Source organism: Oncorhynchus keta, chromosome 3 (genome assembly GCF_023373465.1).
Source record: "Oncorhynchus keta strain PuntledgeMale-10-30-2019 chromosome 3, Oket_V2, whole genome shotgun sequence".
Classification (NCBI taxonomy): domain Eukaryota; kingdom Metazoa; phylum Chordata; class Actinopteri; order Salmoniformes; family Salmonidae; genus Oncorhynchus; species Oncorhynchus keta.
Window position 1 is genome coordinate 19,382,300 of NC_068423.1, and position 24,464 is coordinate 19,406,763.

The 24,464-nt window shown below is 45.2% G+C and overlaps 1 protein-coding gene across 6 annotated transcripts; it reads left to right on the top strand.

Moving 5' to 3' along the window:
* The first annotated feature begins 2,608 nt into the window (after positions 1–2,608).
* Positions 2,609–23,000, top strand: LOC118368517 (F-box only protein 11-like). Of its 6 annotated transcripts, none has more exons than XM_052492123.1 (21): positions 2,609–2,933; positions 4,314–4,471; positions 4,903–4,984; positions 5,091–5,235; positions 5,450–5,579; positions 8,842–8,925; positions 9,034–9,166; positions 9,263–9,369; positions 9,459–9,570; positions 9,678–9,784; positions 13,064–13,201; positions 13,299–13,516; positions 16,881–17,061; positions 17,156–17,278; positions 17,437–17,522; positions 17,632–17,963; positions 18,068–18,175; positions 18,558–18,638; positions 19,014–19,155; positions 21,056–21,154; positions 21,355–23,000. In XM_052492123.1, the coding sequence occupies exons 1-21, from the start codon at positions 2,846–2,848 to the stop codon at positions 21,482–21,484; spliced, it is 2,784 nt and encodes a 927-aa protein (XP_052348083.1). In that variant the 5' UTR covers positions 2,609–2,845; the 3' UTR covers positions 21,485–23,000. The 6 variants fall into 6 exon arrangements, with proteins under 6 accessions (XP_052348083.1, XP_052348070.1, XP_052348092.1 ...); XM_052492110.1 differs by lacking the exon at positions 18,558–18,638 and adding an exon at positions 19,623–19,655 and having other exon boundaries at positions 19,014–19,221; XM_052492132.1 differs by having other exon boundaries at positions 2,610–2,933; positions 19,014–19,122.
* The last annotated feature ends 1,464 nt before the right edge of the window (positions 23,001–24,464 follow it).

Below are 24,464 nucleotides of genomic sequence, written 5' to 3' on the forward strand. Positions count from 1 at the left end.
ACACTAAGAAAGCTTTGTTGTAGAGCATTTAACACAAAATCCGGGGAGGGGACAGCTGAGTATAAGACTGTATAATTTGCATATAAATGGATGAGAGAGCTTCCTACTGCCTGAGCTATGTTGTTGATGTAAATTGAGAAGAACGTGGGGCCTAGGTTTAAGCCTTGAGGTACTCCCTTGGTGACAGGCAGTGGCTGAGACAGCAGATGTTCTGACTTTATACACTGCACTCTTCGAGAGAGGTAGTTAGCAAACCAGGTCAAAGACCCCTCAGAGACACCAATACTCCTTTGCCGGCCCACAAGAATGGAATAGTCTACCGTATCAAAAGCTTTGGCCAAGTCAATAAAAATAGCAGCACAACATTGCTTAGAATCAAGGGCAATGGTGACATTCATTGAGGACCTTAAAGGTTGCAGTGACACATCTATAACCTGAGCGGAAACCAGATTGCATACCCGAGAGAACACTATAGACATCAAGAAAGCCAGTCAGTTGATAATTGACAAGTTTTTCCAACACTTTTGATAAACAGGGCAAAATAGAAATAGACCTATAACAGTTAGGATCAGCTTGATCTCCCCCTTTAAATAAAGGATGCACTGTTGCTGCCTTCCAAGCGATGGGAACCTCCCCGGAAAGGAGAGACAGGTTATAAATGTCAGAGACAGGCTTGGTGATGATAGGGGCTGCAACATTAAAGAAGAAAGGGTCTAAACCTTCTGATCCAGATGTTTTTTTTTAGGTCAAGTCTTTTGCAACTTGGGATCAGTGACCTCCTGCAGGGAGAAACTTTGTAGCGGGGCAGGGGAAAAGAGGGAGAAGCATCGGGGATAGTCGCATTAGAAGAGGTGGGAGATGAGGAAATGTTAGACGGGCAAGGAGGCATGGCTTAGTCAAATAGGAATTCTGACTTAATGAAGTAGTGATTGAAGAGCTCAGCCATGTGCTTCTTGTCAGTAACAACCACATCATCTACATTAAGGGACATGGGCAGCTGTGAGGAGGAGGGTTTATTCTCCAGGTCTTTAACTGTTTTCCAGAACTTCTTGGGGTTTGACCCACAGAGAGAGAACTGCTCCTTAAAGTAACTAACTTTGGCCTTCCGGACAGCCTGAGTGCACTTATATATTATTTGCCAGAACGACAGCCGGTCAGCCTGTGCCGAGTATGCATGTGCCGAGCCTTTCGCCCTATGCAATTTTTGAGGTGGAGTAACTCTGCAAGATCACGGTCGAACCACGGGTTGAACCCGTTTTTAATCCTCATTTTCTTTATGGGGGTGTGTTTGTTAACAATACCACTGAAAATCAAAAAAAAAAGAAGGTTCAAGCGTCTTTGAAAGAGTGGATCAAGCTGATTCTATACCATTTACAGAGGCCAGTTCATGAAGGAAGGCTTGCTCATTAAAGTTTTTTACCAAGTGTCTATGACAAATCAGCACAGGTCGTTTCACTGAGCAGCCATTACGAACACAGGCTGTAAAACAGTGATCACTATGGTCAATACAGAAAACACCAGACTGATACCTATCAGGATTAATTGTGAGGATAACATTGAGGAGAGTAGACTTTTCTGGGTGTTTGGAGTCATACCTTGTGGGACTGGTAATAATCTGAGATAGATTTAGAGAGTCCTATTGTTTTAGGACTTGATCAGGTGGTTTAAGCATATCCCAGTTCAGATCACCTAGCAGGACAGATTCAGATTTAGTGTAAGGGGCCAGGAGAGAGTTTAGGGCAGGTAGGGTACAGGCCGGTGCTGATGGAGGACGATAGCACCCAGCAACAGTCAACAAAGAGCTATATGAAAGCTTATTGCTTAAAACCAGCAAATCAAAGTGTTTTGGGACAGACTTCCAACAGATGCATATCTGTATTCTCAGGTAAGTGAATTCCATAGATTAGGACTTAATGAATGTATTTCAATTGACTGATTTCCTTCTGTGAACTGTAACTCCGTTGAAACCGTTGAAATTGTTGCATTTATATTTTTGTTCAGTGTATTATTATGTACACATCAAAGGATGACTAGAGGGCAACATTGCACCATATTTCTAGACCGTCCCCTAGTGATCAGATTCACAACCAGGCGACTAGGTTTAGTGTGCAGCACAGTAGCCACTTACCCATTAACACGCAACATCTGCGCAAGCGAATGCCATAAAACATGATCTTGAGCATGGAAGTAGCACACACACATACAAGTGCTACAGCACCAGGCTGGAGATAGCTGGTTTTGCCCTCAATTATATCAATTATGTTACAGACCATTGCTTTTACTGACCAGCGTGCCCACTCTACTATCCTGTAGCCCATCCTGGGTTGTATACATACGTTTGGTTCTGGCCCACTGCCTCTATTGTGTGGTTATCCTAACCAAAAACGCCCTTCGGCTATGCAAAGCAGAGATCCCCTCTCCTCCTGCTCTATCACACTTGATTCAGCTAAGCAACTGCTGCTCCACAAGACCTTGATTTATTCAGGTGTGTTGTGTAGCGTTGGAGCCAGTCTGCACTCCAGGCTACACGAGGGCAGCGTTCTCAAGAGGACCTGTGTATGCTTGGCCACAGGAGGTCGCTGTGAGCCCAGGGTGTGATTGGTGGCAGACATCCTCCAGTGTTTTTTTTTTCCGAATGTCCCTGTGTGAGTTAATGGCTCCTCCTGCTAGATACGGAGCTGGTGGCGAGCAGTCCGAGAAACATTAATTACACCCGGGTAGTTAGTTAGCGCGCAGGGTGGTTTGACAGAGAGGCTCACCGGGTTGTAGTCGAGGCCTGGTGTTAAAGCGTGAAGCGGATGGTCGAGGAAAGCGTTCTGTATTTTAACAACAGACTCTCCAAAAAATGAACTCCGTCAGAGCCACCAACCGGAGACCCAGGCGAGTCTCAAGGCCGCGCCCGGTGCAGCCCGACCGGAACGAGGGGGACCGAGGTGAGAGGGACCATCGCCAGAGCACTGTAGGGCTGTAGTCGTGTCAGGACGGCAAGGCTCCACCGTGACCCCCAGCCTCAGCTGCCTGGAACGAGAGTGTTATTTAGGCAAAGCCGAGGCTTGTACCTCTGTGGCACAGGCCGCGCTTTGTTTGGCTTGAGTGACTGTGGCTACCAGTGGGGCTGGGGGGGGGTAGCGTGACTGCTTTCCCTGCTGCGTAGTTCGCTAACGCGTTGACTAGCTGACGTTAACTAGCCCATATAACTATGCAGCCATCCATAACGTCGACCAAGGCGAACCCACCGACTTTGGCAGATTGTGAATGTTCATGGGCATGGCAGTAACGTTACTATCTAGCTATCATCGGCTTCTGACGAAATTAATCTGCGTTGTATTTTGAACTGACATTTTTGGGGTGTGCTGCCCATACTCCAGTAACTAGCGAGTTACTTTAGCTCGCTGACGACTAGCTATGAATGTCTACTTCAGCGATGAACGATCAGCCGCAATTTAGACAAGTACATTTTCTTGTTAAGCAGTCAACCAGCTAGTTAACTGCGTGGCTCACACTCAGACATTTAATTCAGCAACCTAACTACCTAGTTAAGCTAACCAGTTATGTCTAACTGAGTGCTAACGTTGGCTAGCTAGCTGTGTTTGTTTACCTGGCAGATTTACTAGCGAACAGTAGTACCTACGTAGTTGAGTTTTGACTCGTCGGTGCAGGTCTGGTCGGCCCGTTTACCCGCAGGTCAACTTATAGGGGCTGTGGCTTTGTTATCGCAGTGTGATGGTCAAGAGGCCGGTGGCCAGCTAGGGAAGGACGTTGTGGGGCACAGTCAGGCCCTATTCTGGTAGTCAAACCGCAGGGACGCATCTGCAGTTATCAATCACCAACCATAATCTGTCACCCACACAGCCTTGTAATACAATAGCCTACCCCTGTCATATATTAAACACATCCATGACACCACTCAGTCTATGAATGACCTAAAGTCGTTTTAGAAGAGGCGGACTAGGATGACACTGATCAGCTGTCATTACTAATAAATGTGTGTTTAATCAGCCCTTTACACCCTTACCAACTACAGTAGTGATTAGTCTGTGTGGGTGGATGGTGTTGTTTAAATGGCATCTGCCTGTTGGTGTTTGTCTGTTGAACTGTGCTGATGGAGAAGATGTATGTGTGTGTTTACACAGGCAGCACAATTCTGATATTTTTCACACTCATTTGTGTTTCGACTAATCAGATCAGCTATGGAAAAGATCTGACGTAATTGGTCAAAGGACCTATTAGGGGAAAATCAGAATTGGGCTGCCAGTGTAAACGCAGCCTATATGTGTCAGACTTTGTTCTGACTGTGTCCTCTGTGTGTCCAGCAGATGAGGAGGCTCCAGCTGCAGCAGCGGAGGTGGCTGTGGAGGAGTCTGGGCCTGCAGCTGGGAACAGCCCCTACCAGCTCCGACGCAAGTCTCTACTGCCCAAGAGAACAGCCTCCAGTACTGCAGCGGCCTGCCCCAGCAAGACCGCTATGGAGGTCAGACCGAGAGAGAGCACCATTCTGTGTTTGTTCACGTCCCTTAATGGGTTTAAAAGGACTGGTTTGTGGTCCTGTATTTCTGATGGTGGAGCAGGGTGCTTGCACCACTAGGGTTGCCGGTTTAATTCCCGGGGCCACCCATATGTAAAATGTATACATGCATGACTAAGTCGATTTGGATAAAAGTGTCTGCTGAATGGCATATATTATGTTATTCTGATACATTAATTTTGAAACAGTGTAAACTCACACTGGCACCAGTGTACATTTCGGGAGTATGGTAGAGGACAGTATTGGTGTGAGAGACAGAATGTGTGTGTGTGTGTGTGTGTGTGTGTGTGTGTGTGTGTGTGTGTGTGTGTGTGTTAGTGTCTCAGTCATTGGGGGAGGTAGCTGTGTGTGTATTACTGATATGTGTTCTGACACAGGGAGCGTCCACCTCGACGACAGAACCCTTCGGTCACCGAGCCAAACGAGCCAGGGTCTCTGGCAGGAGCCACGACCTGCCGGGTAAGAATGTGTGTCTTGGCGTACTAGTCAATGACGTGAGGTGTCTGCGTGGCTCTTTCTACAACTGTATGGATCATCTATTAATACTAATGGAATCTGTGTGTAGCGGCTCTAGCAGAGCAGTACCTGCAGCAGAAGCTTCCAGATGAGGTGGTTCTGAAGATCTTCTCATACCTCCTGGAGCAGGACCTCTGTCAGACTGCCTGTGTCTGCAAACGTTTCAGCCAGCTAGCCAACGACCCTATACTCTGGTACACAATCTTCAGTGGACTGTGACTCTATATACTGAAGGGAAAACATTGACACATTTTCTTGCCCATTGTAGTTAACTGATATGTCACCCCCCCCCCCAAAAAAAAAATCTGTCACTATCGATCGTTATTGGTCCACACTGACATGAAGGCTGTTGATTTGTGCATCCCTCTATGCCTGAAATTGACCTTTGCCTTTTCTGTTTGTGTCCAGGAAGCGTCTGTACATGGAGGTGTTTGAGTACACCCGTCCCATGATGCACCCCGAGCCAGGCAAGTTCTACCAGGTCAGTCCTGAGGAACACGACCACCCCAACCCCTGGAAGGACAGCTTCCAACAACTGGTGCGTCGACTGTGTGTGTGTGTGTGTGTGTGTGTGTGTGTGTGTGTGTGGTGTTTTCCATTAGTGCATGAATTTGGTTAATTAGCCGGTTACATAATCATTTTCAGCCTGCTACTTTTTCTACTTCATTTTAACAAGGCTCCTTTTCATTTTAGTCTAAATTTGCTAGTCTGTCGAGTCCGCTAGAATGAACGATATGCATTTGCTGGCGATCTAGGATGGGCGCCTGTCAGTCACAGAGGGCGATGACCCATACCTCAGTGGCGATGACAGGGAAACTAAGTCTGCTGTCTGTCCCAACTCCCGGTACAATTTGTGTGCGCTGTGTTTGTTTGCAGTCAAATTTCTATACACTGAGGAGGGAGAGGATTTGCTCGTCACATGTAATGTAAGTGGTAACGATGAGTTGAAATCCACCACTTAGTCAAACTATTATTTTCTGGCACATAGAAAATAAATCAATTGCATGTTTCATATAGCCAGCCACGTGGAGTCGTGGTGGATGGTAGGCTATTTACTGTGCTGTGATTGACAATTGACCAGCAAATGTTGACTGGTTTATAAAAGGTGTCCGACTGACTAAGTAAAGCAGATCTATAACCCTTGCCAGTCATAAATCATGCAATGTGGTTATAGGTCCATGGTATTGCTTTGGGACAAGTAAACCAAAGGATTTCCTGGGTTTCCTTTCCTATGATGACGGGGCTTGTCAGACAGTGGTGCTAAAGGGACTGACTCTTGTCAGTCTGTGTGGCCCTTCAGAATCGCATCGGTGAGAGAGACGTTAATTTGTCTCCCTAATTTGCATAGGCTACTGGTAGGCCCAGGGTTTTTGGCGATTTATCTGGAGATAAATTATGAAAACATTTGAGGAAGGTGGTGAATCATCACTGCAGGAACGATAGTTAGCGGAGAGCCTCATTCTGGTCCAAATATGATCATTAGGGCCCTCGCGGAATCCAGGCATTAAAACGGTTTCAACAATATAAAAACATTTGACCTTAGGGGGTAATCAACAAAATGTCTTGAAAATGAGTTAATTTGACCAAGTTTATCATACGACATGAACAGAATGCATCAGTGATTTTGATTTCCTGCAGCTTACTGAATAGGCAACGAGAATGCTCCTGTGTGTGTGGGGGGCCGTTAGCAATGATGCTAATGAAAACAGTCTTCTGGTAGATGGAAAGGCTTTCCCATAAACCTTCTCGGGGCTTGACATTAAGGTTTGTCTGGGGGAAAGTAAAAAAAGAAATGGTGGACAACCAGAATATAGATTTAAGTTCATTCAAGTAATAAAAATCACTCTCAAAACAATTACCCTGATCAGAATAGGACCAGGCAGTGCACAGCAGGGCAATGCATATTTGACATTCTGAGTAAATTACTTACAGTCCTATTTGCTTTAGCCTATTTAAATAAATATGTAATATTTACACAAAGCAAGATAACAATGTAAACAGACCTAAGAGTCTTACAGCAGCGCCACATATCCGGTCAGAAAATGTTTGAGTTTTTTCTCTCTTCCGAATGTAAGGCGATCTGGGCCAATAGCCGAAGCCTATTTTTCTAGAGGACACTGCAGTGTCTTATTGTTATCGACGACCACGTGTTCTATTTTCTCTCCATTTGATTATGACTTGTACAATTGAGCCTCTCGTTCAGTTTAATGCGTGCTACGTTTCTCCTGCCGTGCTGCTTCGTGAACAAACATTACATTAATCTTACAGAATGGTTAAAAAAAAGTCAATGTCAAGCCCTGCTTCTCAATGAAATGTTAACAAGTAGTCCAAGCTTACCTGGCAGAATGATATCATGATTATTTTCATCAAGTCAGTGGGTATTTGTCAGTGGTGTAAAGTACTTGTGTAAAAATACTTGAAAGTATTAGTAGTTTTTTGGGGTATATTTACTTAACTAATTTATATTTTTGACAACTTTTACTTCACTATATTTCTATAGAAATATTGTACTTTTTACTGCATACATTTTCCCTGACAACCAAAAGTACTTGTTACATTTTGAAGGCTTAGCAGGACAGGAGAAAGGTGTGTGAATTTCACCAATCAAGAGAACACGTGGTCATCCCTACTGCCTATAGTCTGGCAAACTCACTAAACACAAATGCATCTTTTGTAAATAGTGTTGGAGTGTTCCCCCTCGCTATCCGTACATTTTAAAAACAAGAAAATGGTGCCGTCTGGTTTGCTTAATATAAGCCATTCTAAATTAGTTCAATTCTAACTTTTACTTTTGATACTTAAGTATATTTAAAACCAAATACTTTTACTCAAGTAGTATTTTGCTGGGTGACTTTTACTTGAGTAACTTTCTATTAAGGTATTAATTAAGGTATTATACTTTTACTCCAATATGATAATTGGGTACTGTTTCACCACTGGTATTTGTTTTGCCAACTCTACCATGGTATGTGCGCTACAAAAACAAGCTAACAGCCTATTGCTAGGTGCTCACTGGAATTAAAGGGTAACTACATCCCAAAGTTAAAATGTCTTACGACTTTTCACTGTCCTCAAAAGTGGTCTCCTGCATTGTTGTGGACTAAATTTTTTTTTTTTTAAGTGATTTTTGAATGCGAAAACCTGAAGAAAAAAAATGTGGACTATATACTGTACTTTTTGTTTGTTTTAATAAAATACAGAATTTGAAGAAAAAACATTGACAAGTCATATCTTGTCGTGAAACTGTAAATATAACTAATCAAGAGAAGACAGGTTAAATGTTAACATTAAAAAAGTTCAATGTTAACCGTAAGGTTAAATGTTCTCTTTCTTAGAAAATAGTCCTGATCATATAGGCCTGGAACTAGACAAAATCCAAAACAACTAACAATACACTGAATTAATATTTTTTAAGTAATTTTAAAGTTTTTTTTTTAGTTTAGTTTATTTTATTTTTACAGGGACAGTGCACATTAATCAACGTTTCAGTAAAAGTAATTTTAAAGTCCATGTCTTTCCTAAAAAAAATACCACAACACATTTTTCCAATCTGGGAGGTAATTTCTCTAAAGTATTAAGTCATTTTACTGTGTATTTTAAATAGAATCAATACATTAGAATGTACCAGAGGCCACCAAAATAGAGCTGCTTTTGGAGAAAAGAATCTGAAAGGCCCAGGGCTGCCTGGTTGGCTACATTTTCAATTTGGCTGGCTACTCTATGTATTATACTGGTGTGTGTGTGGTTAGACAAACATCGTGTTGATGTTATTTTAACATTGTTGAAAAATTGTGTTGCAGTATAAAGGAGCACATGTGAAGCCAGGCTTTGCTGAACATTTCTACAGCAACCCTGGGAGGTTCAAAGGCAGGGAGAATATGCTGGTAAGAGACACATAATTATACTCATGGTCTACTGAAAGCACATTTTTCAATATGGCTGCGAGTCAGCTCCATTCTAGCTTGATTTGATGTAACCGTGTCTGTCTCCAGTACTATGACACCATAGAAGATGCGTTAGGAGGGGTGCAGGAAAGTCATTTTGATGGGCTGATCTTTGTCCACTCTGGGATCTACACTGACGAGTGGATCTACATAGAGTCCCCTATCACCATGATTGGAGCAGGTACTGTGTGTGGTCTGTCTGTCTGTCTGTCTGTCTCTTGCTGCCTCTGTCTGTATTATCTAGTGTTAGAAATTGCCTTCCTTTTTGTGTGTGTAGCTCCTGGAAAGGTGTCTGATAAAGTGGTTATTGAGAACACCAGAGACTCGACGTTTGTCTTCATGGAGGGATCGGAGGACGCCTACGTAGGATACATGACTATTAGGGTGCGCTGCTAACACCGATCCAACTCTCTCTCTCTCACACACACACACTCTCCCCACATCTCCCCTCTAACCTGTTGTTTCATCTTCAGTTTAACCCAGATGATAAGTCGGCTCAGCACCACAACGCCCACCACTGTCTGGAGATCACTGTCAACTGTTCTCCCAACATAGACCACTGTATCATCAGATCTACTTGCACAGGTAATGTGCACACAGTCCGCAGTAGGGCTTGTGTGTTTTGCCTGTGTTTTGCCTGTTTAGTTTGTCTCCAGTGGGGGATGTTGGGTAATGTAGTTTCTCTACTCCAGTGGGCTCGGCTGTCTGTGTGAGCGGCCAGGGGGCGTGTCCTACCATCAAACACTGCAACATCAGCGACTGTGAGAACGTTGGACTTTACATCACCGACCATGCACAGGTAAACAAAACACATCACCGACCATGCACAGGTAAACAAAACACATCACCGACCATGCACAGGTAAACAAAACACATCACCGACCATGCACAGGTAAACAAAACACATCACCGACCATGCACAGGTAAACAAAACACATCACCGACCATGCACAGGTAAACAAAACACATCACCGACCATGCACAGGTAAACAAAACACATCACCGACCATGCACAGGTAAACAAAACACATCACCGACCATGCACAGGTAAACAAAACACATCACCGACCATGCACAGGTAAACAAAACACATCACCGACCATGCACAGGTAAACAAAACACATCACCGACCATGCACAGGTAAACAAAACACATCACCGACCATGCACAGGTAAACAAAACACATCACCGACCATGCACAGGTAAACAAAACACATCACCGACCATGCACAGGTAAACAAAACACATCACCGACCATGCACAGGTAAACAAAACACATCACCGACCATGCACAGGTAAACAAAACACATCACCGACCATGCACAGGTAAACAAAACACATCACCGACCATGCACAGGTAAACAAAACACATCACCGACCATACACACCACTAACCACTCTTTAAAAAATCTCTCTGACTATGTATTCCTGCACGATATCTATGAGGATAATGTATTGCATGGTATCTATGGGGATAAACGCCCACGTTCTGTTCATTACCTTGGAAATATTGGACGAGGGGGAGCCGAGTCCGTTTGCCAAGGTAATGTACGGAGGAGCAGAGGCGTATACCACAGTTGCCAAGGAAAACAATGTTAAAGCACACATTTACTGGTAGAAATTAAATGTATTCGTTGATATTTAAATGGTTAAGTGAATTCATACTATCACATCTTCTGGTTGCTAGAGATGTGATCTAGTCTTTCATTCGATTAGTTCGCTACCCAGTCGTTGGTTCTTTATGTTCTGTCGCCATGCTCGCTGGCAACGTTCTTATCCCTTGCTTGCTAGCTAGCCAACTAGCTACGGCTAACAGTCATGGCCTCTGCAGCCTGAATAACAGCAAAGTAGCTCCATTTGCATTTGTTTAAACTGTTTTCTATGGACATTCCTTTGCCTACATCCATAACAATGAGCTGATGCCCGTTTTTACTTGGCAGAGCAGAAGTGTGTTCCTTCTCGTCAGGACACTCGTCAACTGTTCATTACGAGGACATAGCATTGCATATCAAACACTAGGCTAGAAGTTAGCTAAATAGTTTGTTGCTAGCAAACCTACCAACATGGCAACTGAATTTTTAAAAAAATATATCAGATGCTGAAAGCAGCGGGTCAAACTAGAAACATGTTTTGACAGCATAGCACCACTTGGATCGTGACTGCAACAGTAGTGACCAGATAAATCCGTGTTTCACTCACCACGCTAGATCAGGTGCTATTAAAAGAAGTATGTATTTGCAAAAACAAATCGCTTGCTAGCTACGTTTTTCATCGTTGGACCTGTGTTTACTATGTTTCCAATTTTGGTGTGTGTGGTTGTTGGTTTAGCTTTCTGTAATTGTAGCAAGTTACGGTTTGCATGTGCCAAAAGTTTTGAGAATGACACAAATATACATTTTCACAGTCTGCTGCCTCAGTTTGTATGATGGCAATTTGCATATACTCCAGAATGTTATGAAGAGTAATCAGATTAATTGCAAAGTACCTCTTTGCCACGCAAATGAACGGAATGCCCCCCAAAAAAACATTTCCACTGCATTTCAGCCATGCCACAAAAGGACCAGCTGACATCATGTCTGATTCTTTCGTTAACACGGGTGTGAGTCTTGACGAGGACAAGGCTGGAGATCACTCTGTCATGCTGATTGAGTTCGAATAACAGACTGGAAACTTCAAAAGGAGGGTGGTGCTTGGAATCATTGTTCTTCCTCTGTCAACCATGGTTACCTGCAAGGAAACACGTGCCGTCATCATTGCTTTGCACAAAAAGGGCTTCACAGGCAAGGATATTACTGCCAGTAAGATTGCACCTAAAACAACCATATATCAGATCATCTAGAACTTTAAGGAGAGCGGTTGTTGTGAAGAAGTCATCAGGGCGCCCAAGAAAGTACAGCAAGCGCCAAGACGTCTCCTAAAGTTGATTCAGCTGTGGGATCAGGGCACCACCAGTACAGAGCTTGCTCAGGAATGGCAGCAGGCATGTGTGAGTCCATCTGCATGCACAGCAGTGAGGCAAAGACTTTTGGAGGATGGCCTGGTGTCAAGAAGGGCAGCAAAGAAGCCACTTCTCTCCAGGAAAAACATCAGGGACAGACTGATATTCTGCTAAAGGTACAGGGATTTGACTGCTGAGGACTGGGGTAAAGTCATTTTCTCTGATTAATCCCCTTTCTGATTGTTTGGTGCCATCCAGAAAAAAGCTTGTCCGGAGAAGACAAGGTGAGCGCTACCATCAGTCCTGTGTCATGCCAACAGTAAAGCATCCTGAGACCATTCATGTGTGGGGTTGCTTTCTCAGCCAAGGGAGTGGGCTCACTCACAATTTTGCCTAAGAACACAGCCATGAATAAAGAATGGTACCAACACATCCTCCCGAGAGCAACTTCTCCCAACCATCCGGGAACAGTTTGGTGACGAACAATGCCTTTTCCAGCATGATGGAGCACCTTGCCATAAGGCAAAAGTGATAACTAAGTGGCTCGGGGAACAAAACATCGATATTTTAGGTCCATGGCCAGGAAACTCCCCAGACCTTAATCCCATTGAGAATTTGTGGTCAATCCTATAGAGGCGGGTGGACAAACAAAAACCCACAACCTCCAAACATTGATTATGCAAGAAAGGGCTGCCATCAGTCAGGATGTGGCCCAGAAGTTCATTGACAGCATGCCAGGGCAGATTGCAGAGGTTTTGAAAAAGGGTCAACACTGCAAATATTGACTCTTTGCATCAACTTCATGTAATTGACAATAAAAGCCTTTGACACTTATGAAATGCTTGTAATTATACTTCAGTATTCCATAGTAGCATCTGACAAAAATATCTAAAGACACTGAAGCAGCAAACTTTGCGGAAATTAATATTTGTGTCATTCTCAAAACTATTTGCCACGACTTTAGGAGCATATTGCATCATGATTGCAAGGTGTCCCGATGTATTTCCCAACTGTCCCGTTTTCTGGTATTAATGCCCTCCTGGCCAATCAGAAACAAGTATTCAACAATGCTGTGGTATAATGATGTGACAATATATTGCGGGGTATCTATGAGGATAATGGTGTCATAATGTGTTGCAGGGTATCTATGAGGATAATGAGATCAGTAATAATGCATTGGCGGGAATCTGGGTTAAAAACCATGGCAACCCCATCATCAGACGAAACCACATCCACCACGGCCGAGATGTAGGAGTCTTCACCTTCGACCACGGCATGGTAACTCACTGACCTATAACCTCTCACCCACCATTTCTCAGGTTTTTACATTGGTGCTGTACATTGCAATGCTGACAGTATTTCTCTCTCCCCTCAGGGTTATTTTGAGAGTTGTAACATCCACAGGAATCGTATAGCAGGCTTTGAGGTGAAGGCGTATGCCAACCCTACAGTGGTTCGCTGTGAGATCCACCATGGCCAGACAGGGGGCATCTATGTGCATGAGAAAGGACGGGGACAGTTTATAGAAAACAAGATCTACGCCAACAACTTCGCTGGAGTTTGGATCACCTCCAACAGCGACCCTACGATACGGTACACACACACACCCCTACAATACTGTTACACACACACCCCTACAATACTGTTACACACACACCCCTACAATACTGTTACACACACACACCCCTACAATACTGTTACACACACACACCCCTACAATACTGTTACACACACACACCCCTACAATACTGTTACACACACACACCCCTACAATACTGTTACACACACACACCCCTACAATACTGTTACACACACACACACCCCTACAATACTGTTACACACACACACACCCCTACAATACTGTTACACACACACACACCCCTACAATACTGTTACACACACACACACCCCTACAATACTGTTACACATACACACGCACCCCTACAATACTGTTACACATACACACGCATCCCTACAATACTGTTACACACACACACGCATCCCTACAATACTGTTACACACACACACACACCCCTACAATACTGTTACACACACACACACACACACCCCTACAATACTGTTACACACACACACACACCCCTACAATACTGTTACACACACACACACACACCCCTACAATACTGTTACACACACACACACACACCCCTACAATACTGTTACACACACACACACACCCCTACAATACTGTTACACACACACACACCCCTACAATACTGTTACACACACACACACACCCCTACAATACTGTTACACACACACACACACCCCTACAATACTGTTACACACACACACACACCCCTACAATACTGTTACACACACACACACACCCCTACAATACTGTTACACACACACACACACCCCTACAATACTGTTACACACACACACACACCCCTACAATACTGTTACACACACACACACACCCCTACAATACTGTTACACACACACACCCCTACAATACTGTTACACACACACACCCCTACAATACTGTTACACACACACACCCCTACAATACTGTTACACACACACCCCTACAATACTGTTACACACACACCCCTACAATACTGTTACACACACACCCCTACAATACTGTTACACACACACCCCTACAATACTGTTACACACACACCCCTACAATACTGTTACACACACACCCCTACAATACTGTTACACACACACACCCTACAATACTGTTACACACACACACACACAATACTGTTACACACACACACACCCCTACAATACTGTTACAATACACACACACACCCCTACAATACTGTTACACACACACACACACCCCTACAATACTGTTACACACACACACACCCTACAATACTGTTACACACACACACACACCCCTACAATACTGTTACACACACACACACACCCCTACAATACTGTTACACACACACACACACCCCTACAATACTGTTACACACACACACACACCCTACAATACTGTTACACACACACACACACCCCTACAATACTGTTACACACACACACACACCCCTACAATACTGTTACACACACACACACACCCCTACAATACTGTTACACACACACACACACCCCTACAATACTGTTACACACACACACACACCCCTACAATACTGTTACACACACACACACACCCCTACAATACTGTTACACACACACACACACCCCTACAATACTGTTACACACACACACACACCCCTACAATACTGTTACACACACACACACACCCCTACAATACTGTTACACACACACACACACCCCTACAATACTGTTACACACACACACACACCCCTACAATACTGTTACACACACACACACACCCCTACAATACTGTTACACACACACACACACCCCTACAATACTGTTACACACACACACACACCCCTACAATACTGTTACACACACACACACACCCCTACAATACTGTTACACACACACACACACCCCTACAATACTGTTACACACACACACACACCCCTACAATACTGTTACACACACACACACACCCCTACAATACTGTTACACACACACACACACCCTACAATACTGTTACACACACACACACACCCCTACAATACTGTTACACACACACACACACCCCTACAATACTGTTACACACACACACACACCCCTACAATACTGTTACACACACACACACACCCCTACAATACTGTTACACACACACACACACCCCTACAATACTGTTACACACACACACACACCCTACAATACTGTTACACACACACACACACACCCCTACAATACTGTTACACACACACACACACCCCTACAATACTGTTACACACACACACACACACCCCTACAATACTGTTACACACACACACACACCCCTACAATACTGTTACACACACACACACACCCCTACAATACTGTTACACACACACCCCTACAATACTGTTACACACACACACGCCTAGTAACCCTACGATACTGTTACACATACACACGCCTAGTAACCCTACGATACGGTACACATACACCCCTACAATACTGTTACACATACACACGCCTAGTAACCCTACGATACGGTACACATACACCCCTACAATACTGTTACACATACACACGCCTAGTAACCCTACGATACGGTACACACACACCCCTACCATACTGTTACACATACACACGCATAGTAACCCTACGATACGGTACACATACACCCCTACCATACTGTTACACATACACCCCTACAATACTGTTACACATACACACGCCTAGTAACCCTACGATACGGTACACATACACACGCATAGTAACCCTACGATACGGTACACATACACACGCATAGTAACCCTACAATACTGTTACACATACACACGCATAGTAACCCTACGATACGGTACACATACACCCCTACAATACTGTTACACACACACCCCTACAATACTGTTACACATACACCCCTACAATACTGTTACACACACACCCCTACAATACTGTTACACATACACACGCATAGTAACCCTACGATACAGTACACACACACCCCTACAATACTGTTACACATACACACGCATAGTAACCCTACGATACTGTACACATACACCCCTACAATACTGTTACACATACACCCCTACAATACTGTTACACATACACACGCATAGTAACCCTACGATACGGTACACATACACCCCTACAATACTGTTACACACACACACCCCTACAATACTGTTACACATACACACGCATAGTAACCCTACGATACGGTACACATACACACGCATAGTAACCCTACGATACGGTACACATACTACTACCATACTGTTACACACACACCCCTACAATACTGTTACACATACACACGCATAGTTGCACTACGATGCAGGAAACACACACACATAAAACTACTCTGAAATTATAGACACTAACCCCACTCTCAGTATTATGGGCTGTTTGTTGACGTTCTGTCCGTCTCTAGGGGTAATGCAATCTTTAATGGTAACCAAGGGGGCGTGTACATATTTGGCGATGGGCGTGGCCTGATAGAGGGGAACGATATCCATGGCAACGCTCTGGCAGGAATCCAAATCAGAACCAACAGCTGCCCAATTGTACGCCATAACAAGATCCACGACGGACAGCATGGAGGCATCTACGTGGTAAACAAACACACACTCTTCAAACTACTTTTCTCATATAGATCCTTGGACCTGTGCGTCTCAGGAGATGTTGCTAAGTGTTGTGTGTGTTCAGCATGAGAAGGGCCAGGGTGTGATCGAGGAGAACGAGGTGTACAGCAACACGCTGGCAGGAGTCTGGGTGACCACCGGCAGCACACCTGTCCTCCGCAGGAACCGCATCCACAGCGGCAAACAGGTAACACACAGCCCACACTCATTCTCTCACCGTTCTCGTTGGAAGAACAAATACATAAGGGATATTCTTGTATCCTGTGAGAATTGGAGGCCTGTCTCGTTAGGTTCTGAACTCTAAATTGTTTATAAGTCCAACCTAACGCCCTTCCTCCCTCTCAGGTTGGCGTGTATTTCTATGACAACGGCCATGGGGTGTTGGAAGACAACGACATCTACAATCACATGTACTCTGGCGTTCAAATACGGTACGTCCTGCCTCCTCACACGCCAGTCCAACGCAGGACACGCGGTGCGCACGATAACGTTTGACTAATGGTAGATAGCGGTTTTACTAACACTGTTGGTTGTCTATAGGACGGGCAGCAACCCCAAGATCCGACGCAACAAGATCTGGGGAGGACAGAACGGAGGCATCCTGGTCTACAACTCCGGTCTGGGTTTCATCGAGGACAATGAGATCTTCGACAACGCCATGGCGGGCGTGTGGATTAAGACGGACAGCAACCCCACGCTGCGGCGCAACAAGATCCACGACGGGAGAGACGGAGGCATCTGTATCTTCAACGGAGGGAGAGGTCTCCTGGAGGAGAATGATATCTTCAGGAACGCCCAGGCAGGGGTCCTCATCAGCACCAACAGCCACCCGGTGCTCCGCAAGAACCGCATCTTTGACGGTTTTGCTGCAGGTGAGCTGCCCACATTTTACATCAACTTTACTGTCCTGACTGGTCAATACTGTATCCTACTCGCCGTCCGTCACCTGTGTTGAGGATGTCATTTCCTGTCTCAGGTATCGAGATAACCAACCACGCCACTGCAACTCTGGAGGGGAACCAGATCTTCAACAACCGTTTCGGAGGCCTGTTCCTCGCCTCGGGAGTGAACGTCACCATGAAAGGTAGCTAGCGCTAACAGGGTAGGGTAATATAGCGCTAACAGGCCAGACCAGTGGTAGTCAGTGTACAAGTAGCCACTTGTGAAACAACCTCGCTGGGCAAGCCACCCTAGGCGACCTTTCAGAGAAAGGGGGTTGGGGGGGGGGGCAAGAACTCAATTTAATTCACACATGATATTTATAGATACTAATTAACATGGACAAACAAGCTATTTCATTCTCCATTGTAGGACACTTGGCTATTAGACGCAAATGTTACTAAATAATTTGATGAATGTTTTGAATATGGCCTTATTGCCATTATCTCAAAAGTTATAGCTCAAAGATATTTGTTAGATTTCAGTCTGAAGGAAGTATATGGTTTTAATCAGTTCATTTCCCCCAGTCATTCTGCGCAGATTCATCACTCTCCCTTCTAACGAGTCCTACACAGCTTGTGTTCGTCGTAGATGGAAACAGAAGACACGTATGTGTTCCTGAGAGTCTCTGCTTTCAGGAATGGGGTCATACTCTGTTCAACAGCTCTAGTCAAATTCCTAGGAATATTATCTGTGTTTGTCCCAGCTGCTAATAGTGGATACTAGAGGTTACTGGCGTAACCATGGTTCGATGTACTAATTAAGCAGCACATTCAGCTGACTGAATAATAACTTGCACAACACATTCATTCAGATTGTTGCAGAGAGACGCCAATAGGGTTGCCGTGAGACGCGCAGTGACTATGGCTGGCTTAGACTGTATAGAAAAAGGTTCTTGGTCACTGCACTCTCTGGGTATGTGATCTTTTGGGAATGTCTATCAAGTGGACAGGCTCTCATCCTCTGCTCCGCCTCTCTTCCAGATAATAAGATAATGAATAACCAGGACGCCATAGAGAAAGCTGTGAGCAGAGGACAATGTCTCTACAAGATCTCCAGCTACACCTCCTACCCCATGCATGACTTTTACAGGTACACACACCAGCCCATGCATGACTTTTACAGGTACACACACCAGCCCATGCATGACTTTTACAGGTACACACACCAGCCCATGCATGACTTTTACAGGTACACACACCAGCCCATGCATGACTCCTACAAGTACACAGACACACAGCAGCCCATGCACGACTCCTACAAGTACACACACCAGCCCATGCACGACTCCTACAAGTACACACACCAGCCCATGCACGACTCCTACAAGTACACAGACACACAGCAGCCCATGCACGACTCCTACAAGTACACAGACACACAGCAGCCCATGCACGACTCCTACAAGTACACACACACACACCAGCCCCTGCATGACTCCTACAAGTACACAGACACACACACCAGCCCATGCACGACTCCTACAAGTACACAGACACACAGCAGCCCATGCACGACTCCTACAAGTACACACACCAGCCCATGCACGACTCCTACAAGTACACACACCAGCCCATGCATGACTTTTACAGGTACACACACCAGCCCATGCATGACTTTTACAGGTACACACACCAGCCCATGCACGACTCCTACAAGTACACAGACACACAGCAGCCCATGCACGACTCCTACAAGTACACAGACACACAGCAGCCCATGCACGACTCCTACAAGTACACACACCAGCCCATGCACGACTCCTACAAGTACACAGACACACACCAGCCCATGCACGACTCCTACAAGTACACAGACACACAGCAGCCCATGCACGACTCCTACAAGTGCACACACCAGCCCATGCACGACTCCTACAAGTACACACACCAGCCCATGCACGACTCCTACAAGTACACAGACACACAGCAGCCCATGCACGACTCCTACAAGTACACAGACACACAGCAGCCCATGCACGACTCCTACAAGTACACAGACACACACCAGCCCATGCACGACTCCTACAAGTACACACACCAGCCCATGCACGACTCCTACAAGTACACACACCAGCCCATGCACGACTCCTACAAGTACACACACCAGCCCATGCATGACTCCTACAAGTACACAGACACACAGCAGCCCATGCACGACTCCTACAAGTGCACACACCAGCCCATGCACGACTCCTACAAGTACACACACACACACCAGCCCATGCACGACTCCTACAAGTACACAGACACACACCAGCCCATGCACGACTCCTACAAGTACACACACACACACCAGCCCATGCACGACTCCTACAAGTACACACACACACCAGCCCATGCACGACTCCTACAAGTACACAGACCAGCCCATGCACGACTCCTACAAGTACACAGACCAGCCCATGCACGACTCCTACAAGTACACACACCAGCCCATGTACGACTCCTACAAGTGCACACACCAGCCCATGCACGACTCCTACAAGTGCACACACCAGCCCATGCACGACTCCTACAAGTGCACACACCAGCCCATGCACGACTCCTACAAGTACACACACACACACCAGCCCATGCACGACTCCTACAAGTACACACACACACACCAGCCCATGCACGACTCCTACAAGTACACACACACACCAGCCCATGCACGACTCCTACAAGTACACACACACCAGCCCAAGCACGACTCCTACAAGTACACACACACACCAGCCCATGCACGACTCCTACAAGTACACACACACACCAGCCCATGCACGACTCCTACAAGTGCACACACCAGCCCATGCACGACTCCTACAAGTGCACACACCAGCCCATGCACGACTCCTACAAGTACACACACCAGCCCATGCACGACTCCTACAAGTACACACACCAGCCCATGCACGACTCCTACAAGTACACACACCAGCCCATGCACGACTCCTACAAGTACACACACCAGCCCATGCACGACTCCTACAAGTACACAGCAGTTACTCCACTGATGTTTTCTTTGACCTGTGTGTGTCCAGGTGCCACACCTGCAATACGACAGACCGGAACGCCATCTGTGTGAACTGCATCAAGAAGTGTCACCAAGGACACGACGTGGAGTTTATACGGCACGATAGGTGAGTAGCCCACACCAACCGTTTACTACCAACTAGATGGTCCCACTTGTGGCGTTCTGTTTCAGAAGAATTGAAGGACTGTCAGAACTAGTTTTCGACGAGAATCTTTTTAGATTTATGTTTTCATTTTGTTTTGGATCTTTCTTTCTCTCACGCCCTGTCCTGTAATCCATGTCTCTCCCCCAAATCTCTCTCTCTAGGTTTTTCTGTGACTGTGGAGCGGGAACTCTGTCCAACCCCTGTACTCTGGCTGGAGAACCCACACACGACACGGACACACTTTACGACTCAGCCCCGCCCATAGAGTCCAACACGCTGCAACACAACTGAACACACACACATCACATGTACACACACACACTACATAACCACACCCCCTATAATCTACATACACACACTACATAACACACATTCATAACACACTCATATATATGCGCACGCACACACAGACACCACTCACACACGCTGGCCATAGGGAGCCAGAGAGACTGAACACGGTGTTTTCAGCAGGGACTGGCATGAGGAACCCTGAGATTCAGAGTGAGACCGAGACAGTGATGCACTTGGGAGTCTCTTTTAAAGGGAACTATGAAGCTGGTCTGAATTTGACTGGTCTGGATTAGCTGTACTGTGTTGAGAAACTGACTCGTACTGAACGGCCACATGAGATTCTCACCATTGCATCTCTGGACGCCAAATGGCCAGGTAGAGGATGGAGAGTGAGTGTGGAGAGGGTAGGGAAGTGGCTACTCGGATAATGTCAGAGTGGCCAATGAGACTTCCTTCGCCTGTGACCTCTCGGCGACTCTCCAGGATCCTGGTAATCGAACTGCCTCCCAAGACAGGAAGAAAGGAGATTTAGCCCCACCCACTGAGAAAGCGCTTCCTGTTCAGAGGCATCTGTTACTAGGCAGTGGATGGCTGATATATACATATGTACTGCTAACGGAAGAGAGGGACTTTGATCAAGCACCTCTACTTTTATAATATGTTATTCTGATCAACAGATATTATTTTAATGCTTTCTCATGTAGTTTTGTATTTACAAGCAAAAAATCTTACTGTATTTGAATGTCTTTTTATTATTATATATTATAATTCTAAATGTTTGTCGTGTTGACCCCAGGCTTGCTGCAGTAGCTGTTAATGTCCCAGTGAATTTGTTCTTTCTGTGAAAGAGAATCACGTTTAACACTAAAGACTCTCTCCAGGCTAGTAGATGTAGGACTGGTGGAAGATCGTGTGTGTGTTTGTTGGAAGTGTGCATGTGTATGGTTGTGTTCATATGCAGTCCATGTTTCTGGAGAGAGTCAGATACGGCGTCAGGCCTTTTTCAAACTGGGACAAAGGAGTCGTTCTGCAGTGCCCTCTCATATTCTCTCCCCTTCTTGTTCCCTTTCCTCCCTCCCTACCTCCCCCGCTCTCTTCCTTACCCTGATCTCTCCCTCTACTAATTCTCTCCCCCTTCCCTTTTCTGTCTTTGTATTCTGGTGACTGTGGCTCCTCATACAGCCTGGATCGTATGCATGTGTACCATAACATCAAGGTCGTGTGCCCCTGCTCAGACGCTGCGTGCCACTTCGTCGACTGTGCCGTCGGGAACCAGATTGCTATTACATATGTGGTTAATTTGATGCGTAAAATACCTTCCCAGGCATAAGATCTGGCACGCATCAATAACGTCTGACCAGGGGGACACAACCCTAGACTTAATATATTGTGAAGTATTAATACAACCATTATGTAGATGCTAGTATGAATTCAAAAAGGGTTTCATTTCCTAGGAAGAAAAAAAAAGAAGACGGGAAACTGGTCGTTTGTAAGAAAATAAAACTTTATTAGATCAGCGGTGTCTGCTTTTTACGATTGATTTAATTCCGTCCTACCCATTTACAATGTGCCTGTGCTCCTCCCACCAGCCTCCCTTGCAATACAACATTTGGTAACAAACAAGCAAACTAAAATCCAATCAAAGCTCAAGTAAAGTTGTGTGCGAATATTGCACCGACAACGGACTCCTGACTAGACCTAAAATGTTCTCACACTCAGGTTTGTTCATGAATTATGCAAGTGTCAAATCACACTAACGTTATTTATAACTTGAACTTCGTGTGAAAACGAAAGATTTGTTTATGATTTACTCAACTTTTATTCGTGTCTATAAAGGAGGCTGTTCGTGAATGGTTTCTTCCAATTTGAACTGCCATGTAATATGCTCTAAAGATGCTTAGTGTCCTCGGGATGTTGATCTCTCCAGAGATCTGGCGTCTCGGCTGAGAGGTAAAGGGTTTATTCATGCAACCAGCATTAATGTCCAAAGGAAAATACAGAACGATTTCAAAATGTTGAACAGGATTTTTTATTGGAAACGTGGTTACATGTTTTATGAAACTAGAAAAATGGTGAGGAATGACTACGCAGAAAAGGAAAACGGATCGTGTGCTGCAACTGCTGTAGAAGGTCTGAACTTGCATTGGAGCTCACTGATGTGTTATGGGCAACCTCCACCCTAATGGCTTTAAGCTCCGCCTTTACCTCCTGGTCAGTAGTGGTGGCGGCCGGAAGAGATTACCCCTCTTGAAACGACTGGAACAAATGGAACAATCCCCCCTCCTGGAGAGAGTGTATTAGGAAGTTGGAGTAACTACAAGCCAATGAGCTATGGAGAGAGAGAGAGTGTATTAGGAAGTTGGAGTAACTACAAGCCAATAAGCTATGGAGAGAGAGTGTATTAGGAAGTTGGAGTAACTACAAGCCAGTGAGCTATGGAGAGAGAGAGAGTGTATTAGGAAGTTGGAGTAACTACAAGCCAATGAGCTATGGAGAGAGAGGGAGTGTATTAGGAAGTTGGAGTAACTACAAGCCAATGAGCTATGGAGAGAGAGTGTATTAGGAAGTTGGAGTAACTACAAGCCAATGAGCTATGGAGAGAGAGAGAGTGTATTAGGAAGTTGGAGTAACTACAAGCCAATGAGCTATGGAGAGAGAGAGAGTGTATTAGGAAGTTGGAGTAACTACAAGCCAATGAGCTATGGAGAGAGAGAGAGTGTATTAGGAAGTTGGAGTAACTACAAGCCAATGAGCTATGGAGAGAGAGTGTATTAGGAAGTTGGAGTAACTACAAGCCAATGAGCTATGGAGAGAGAGAGAGTGTATTAGGAAGTTGGAGTAACTACAAGCCAATGAGCTATGGAGAGAGAGAGAGTGTATTAGGAAGTTGGAGTAACTACAAGCCAATGAGCTATGGAGAGAGAGGGAGTGTATTAGGAAGTTGGAGTAACTACAAGCCAATGAGCTATGGAGAGAGAGA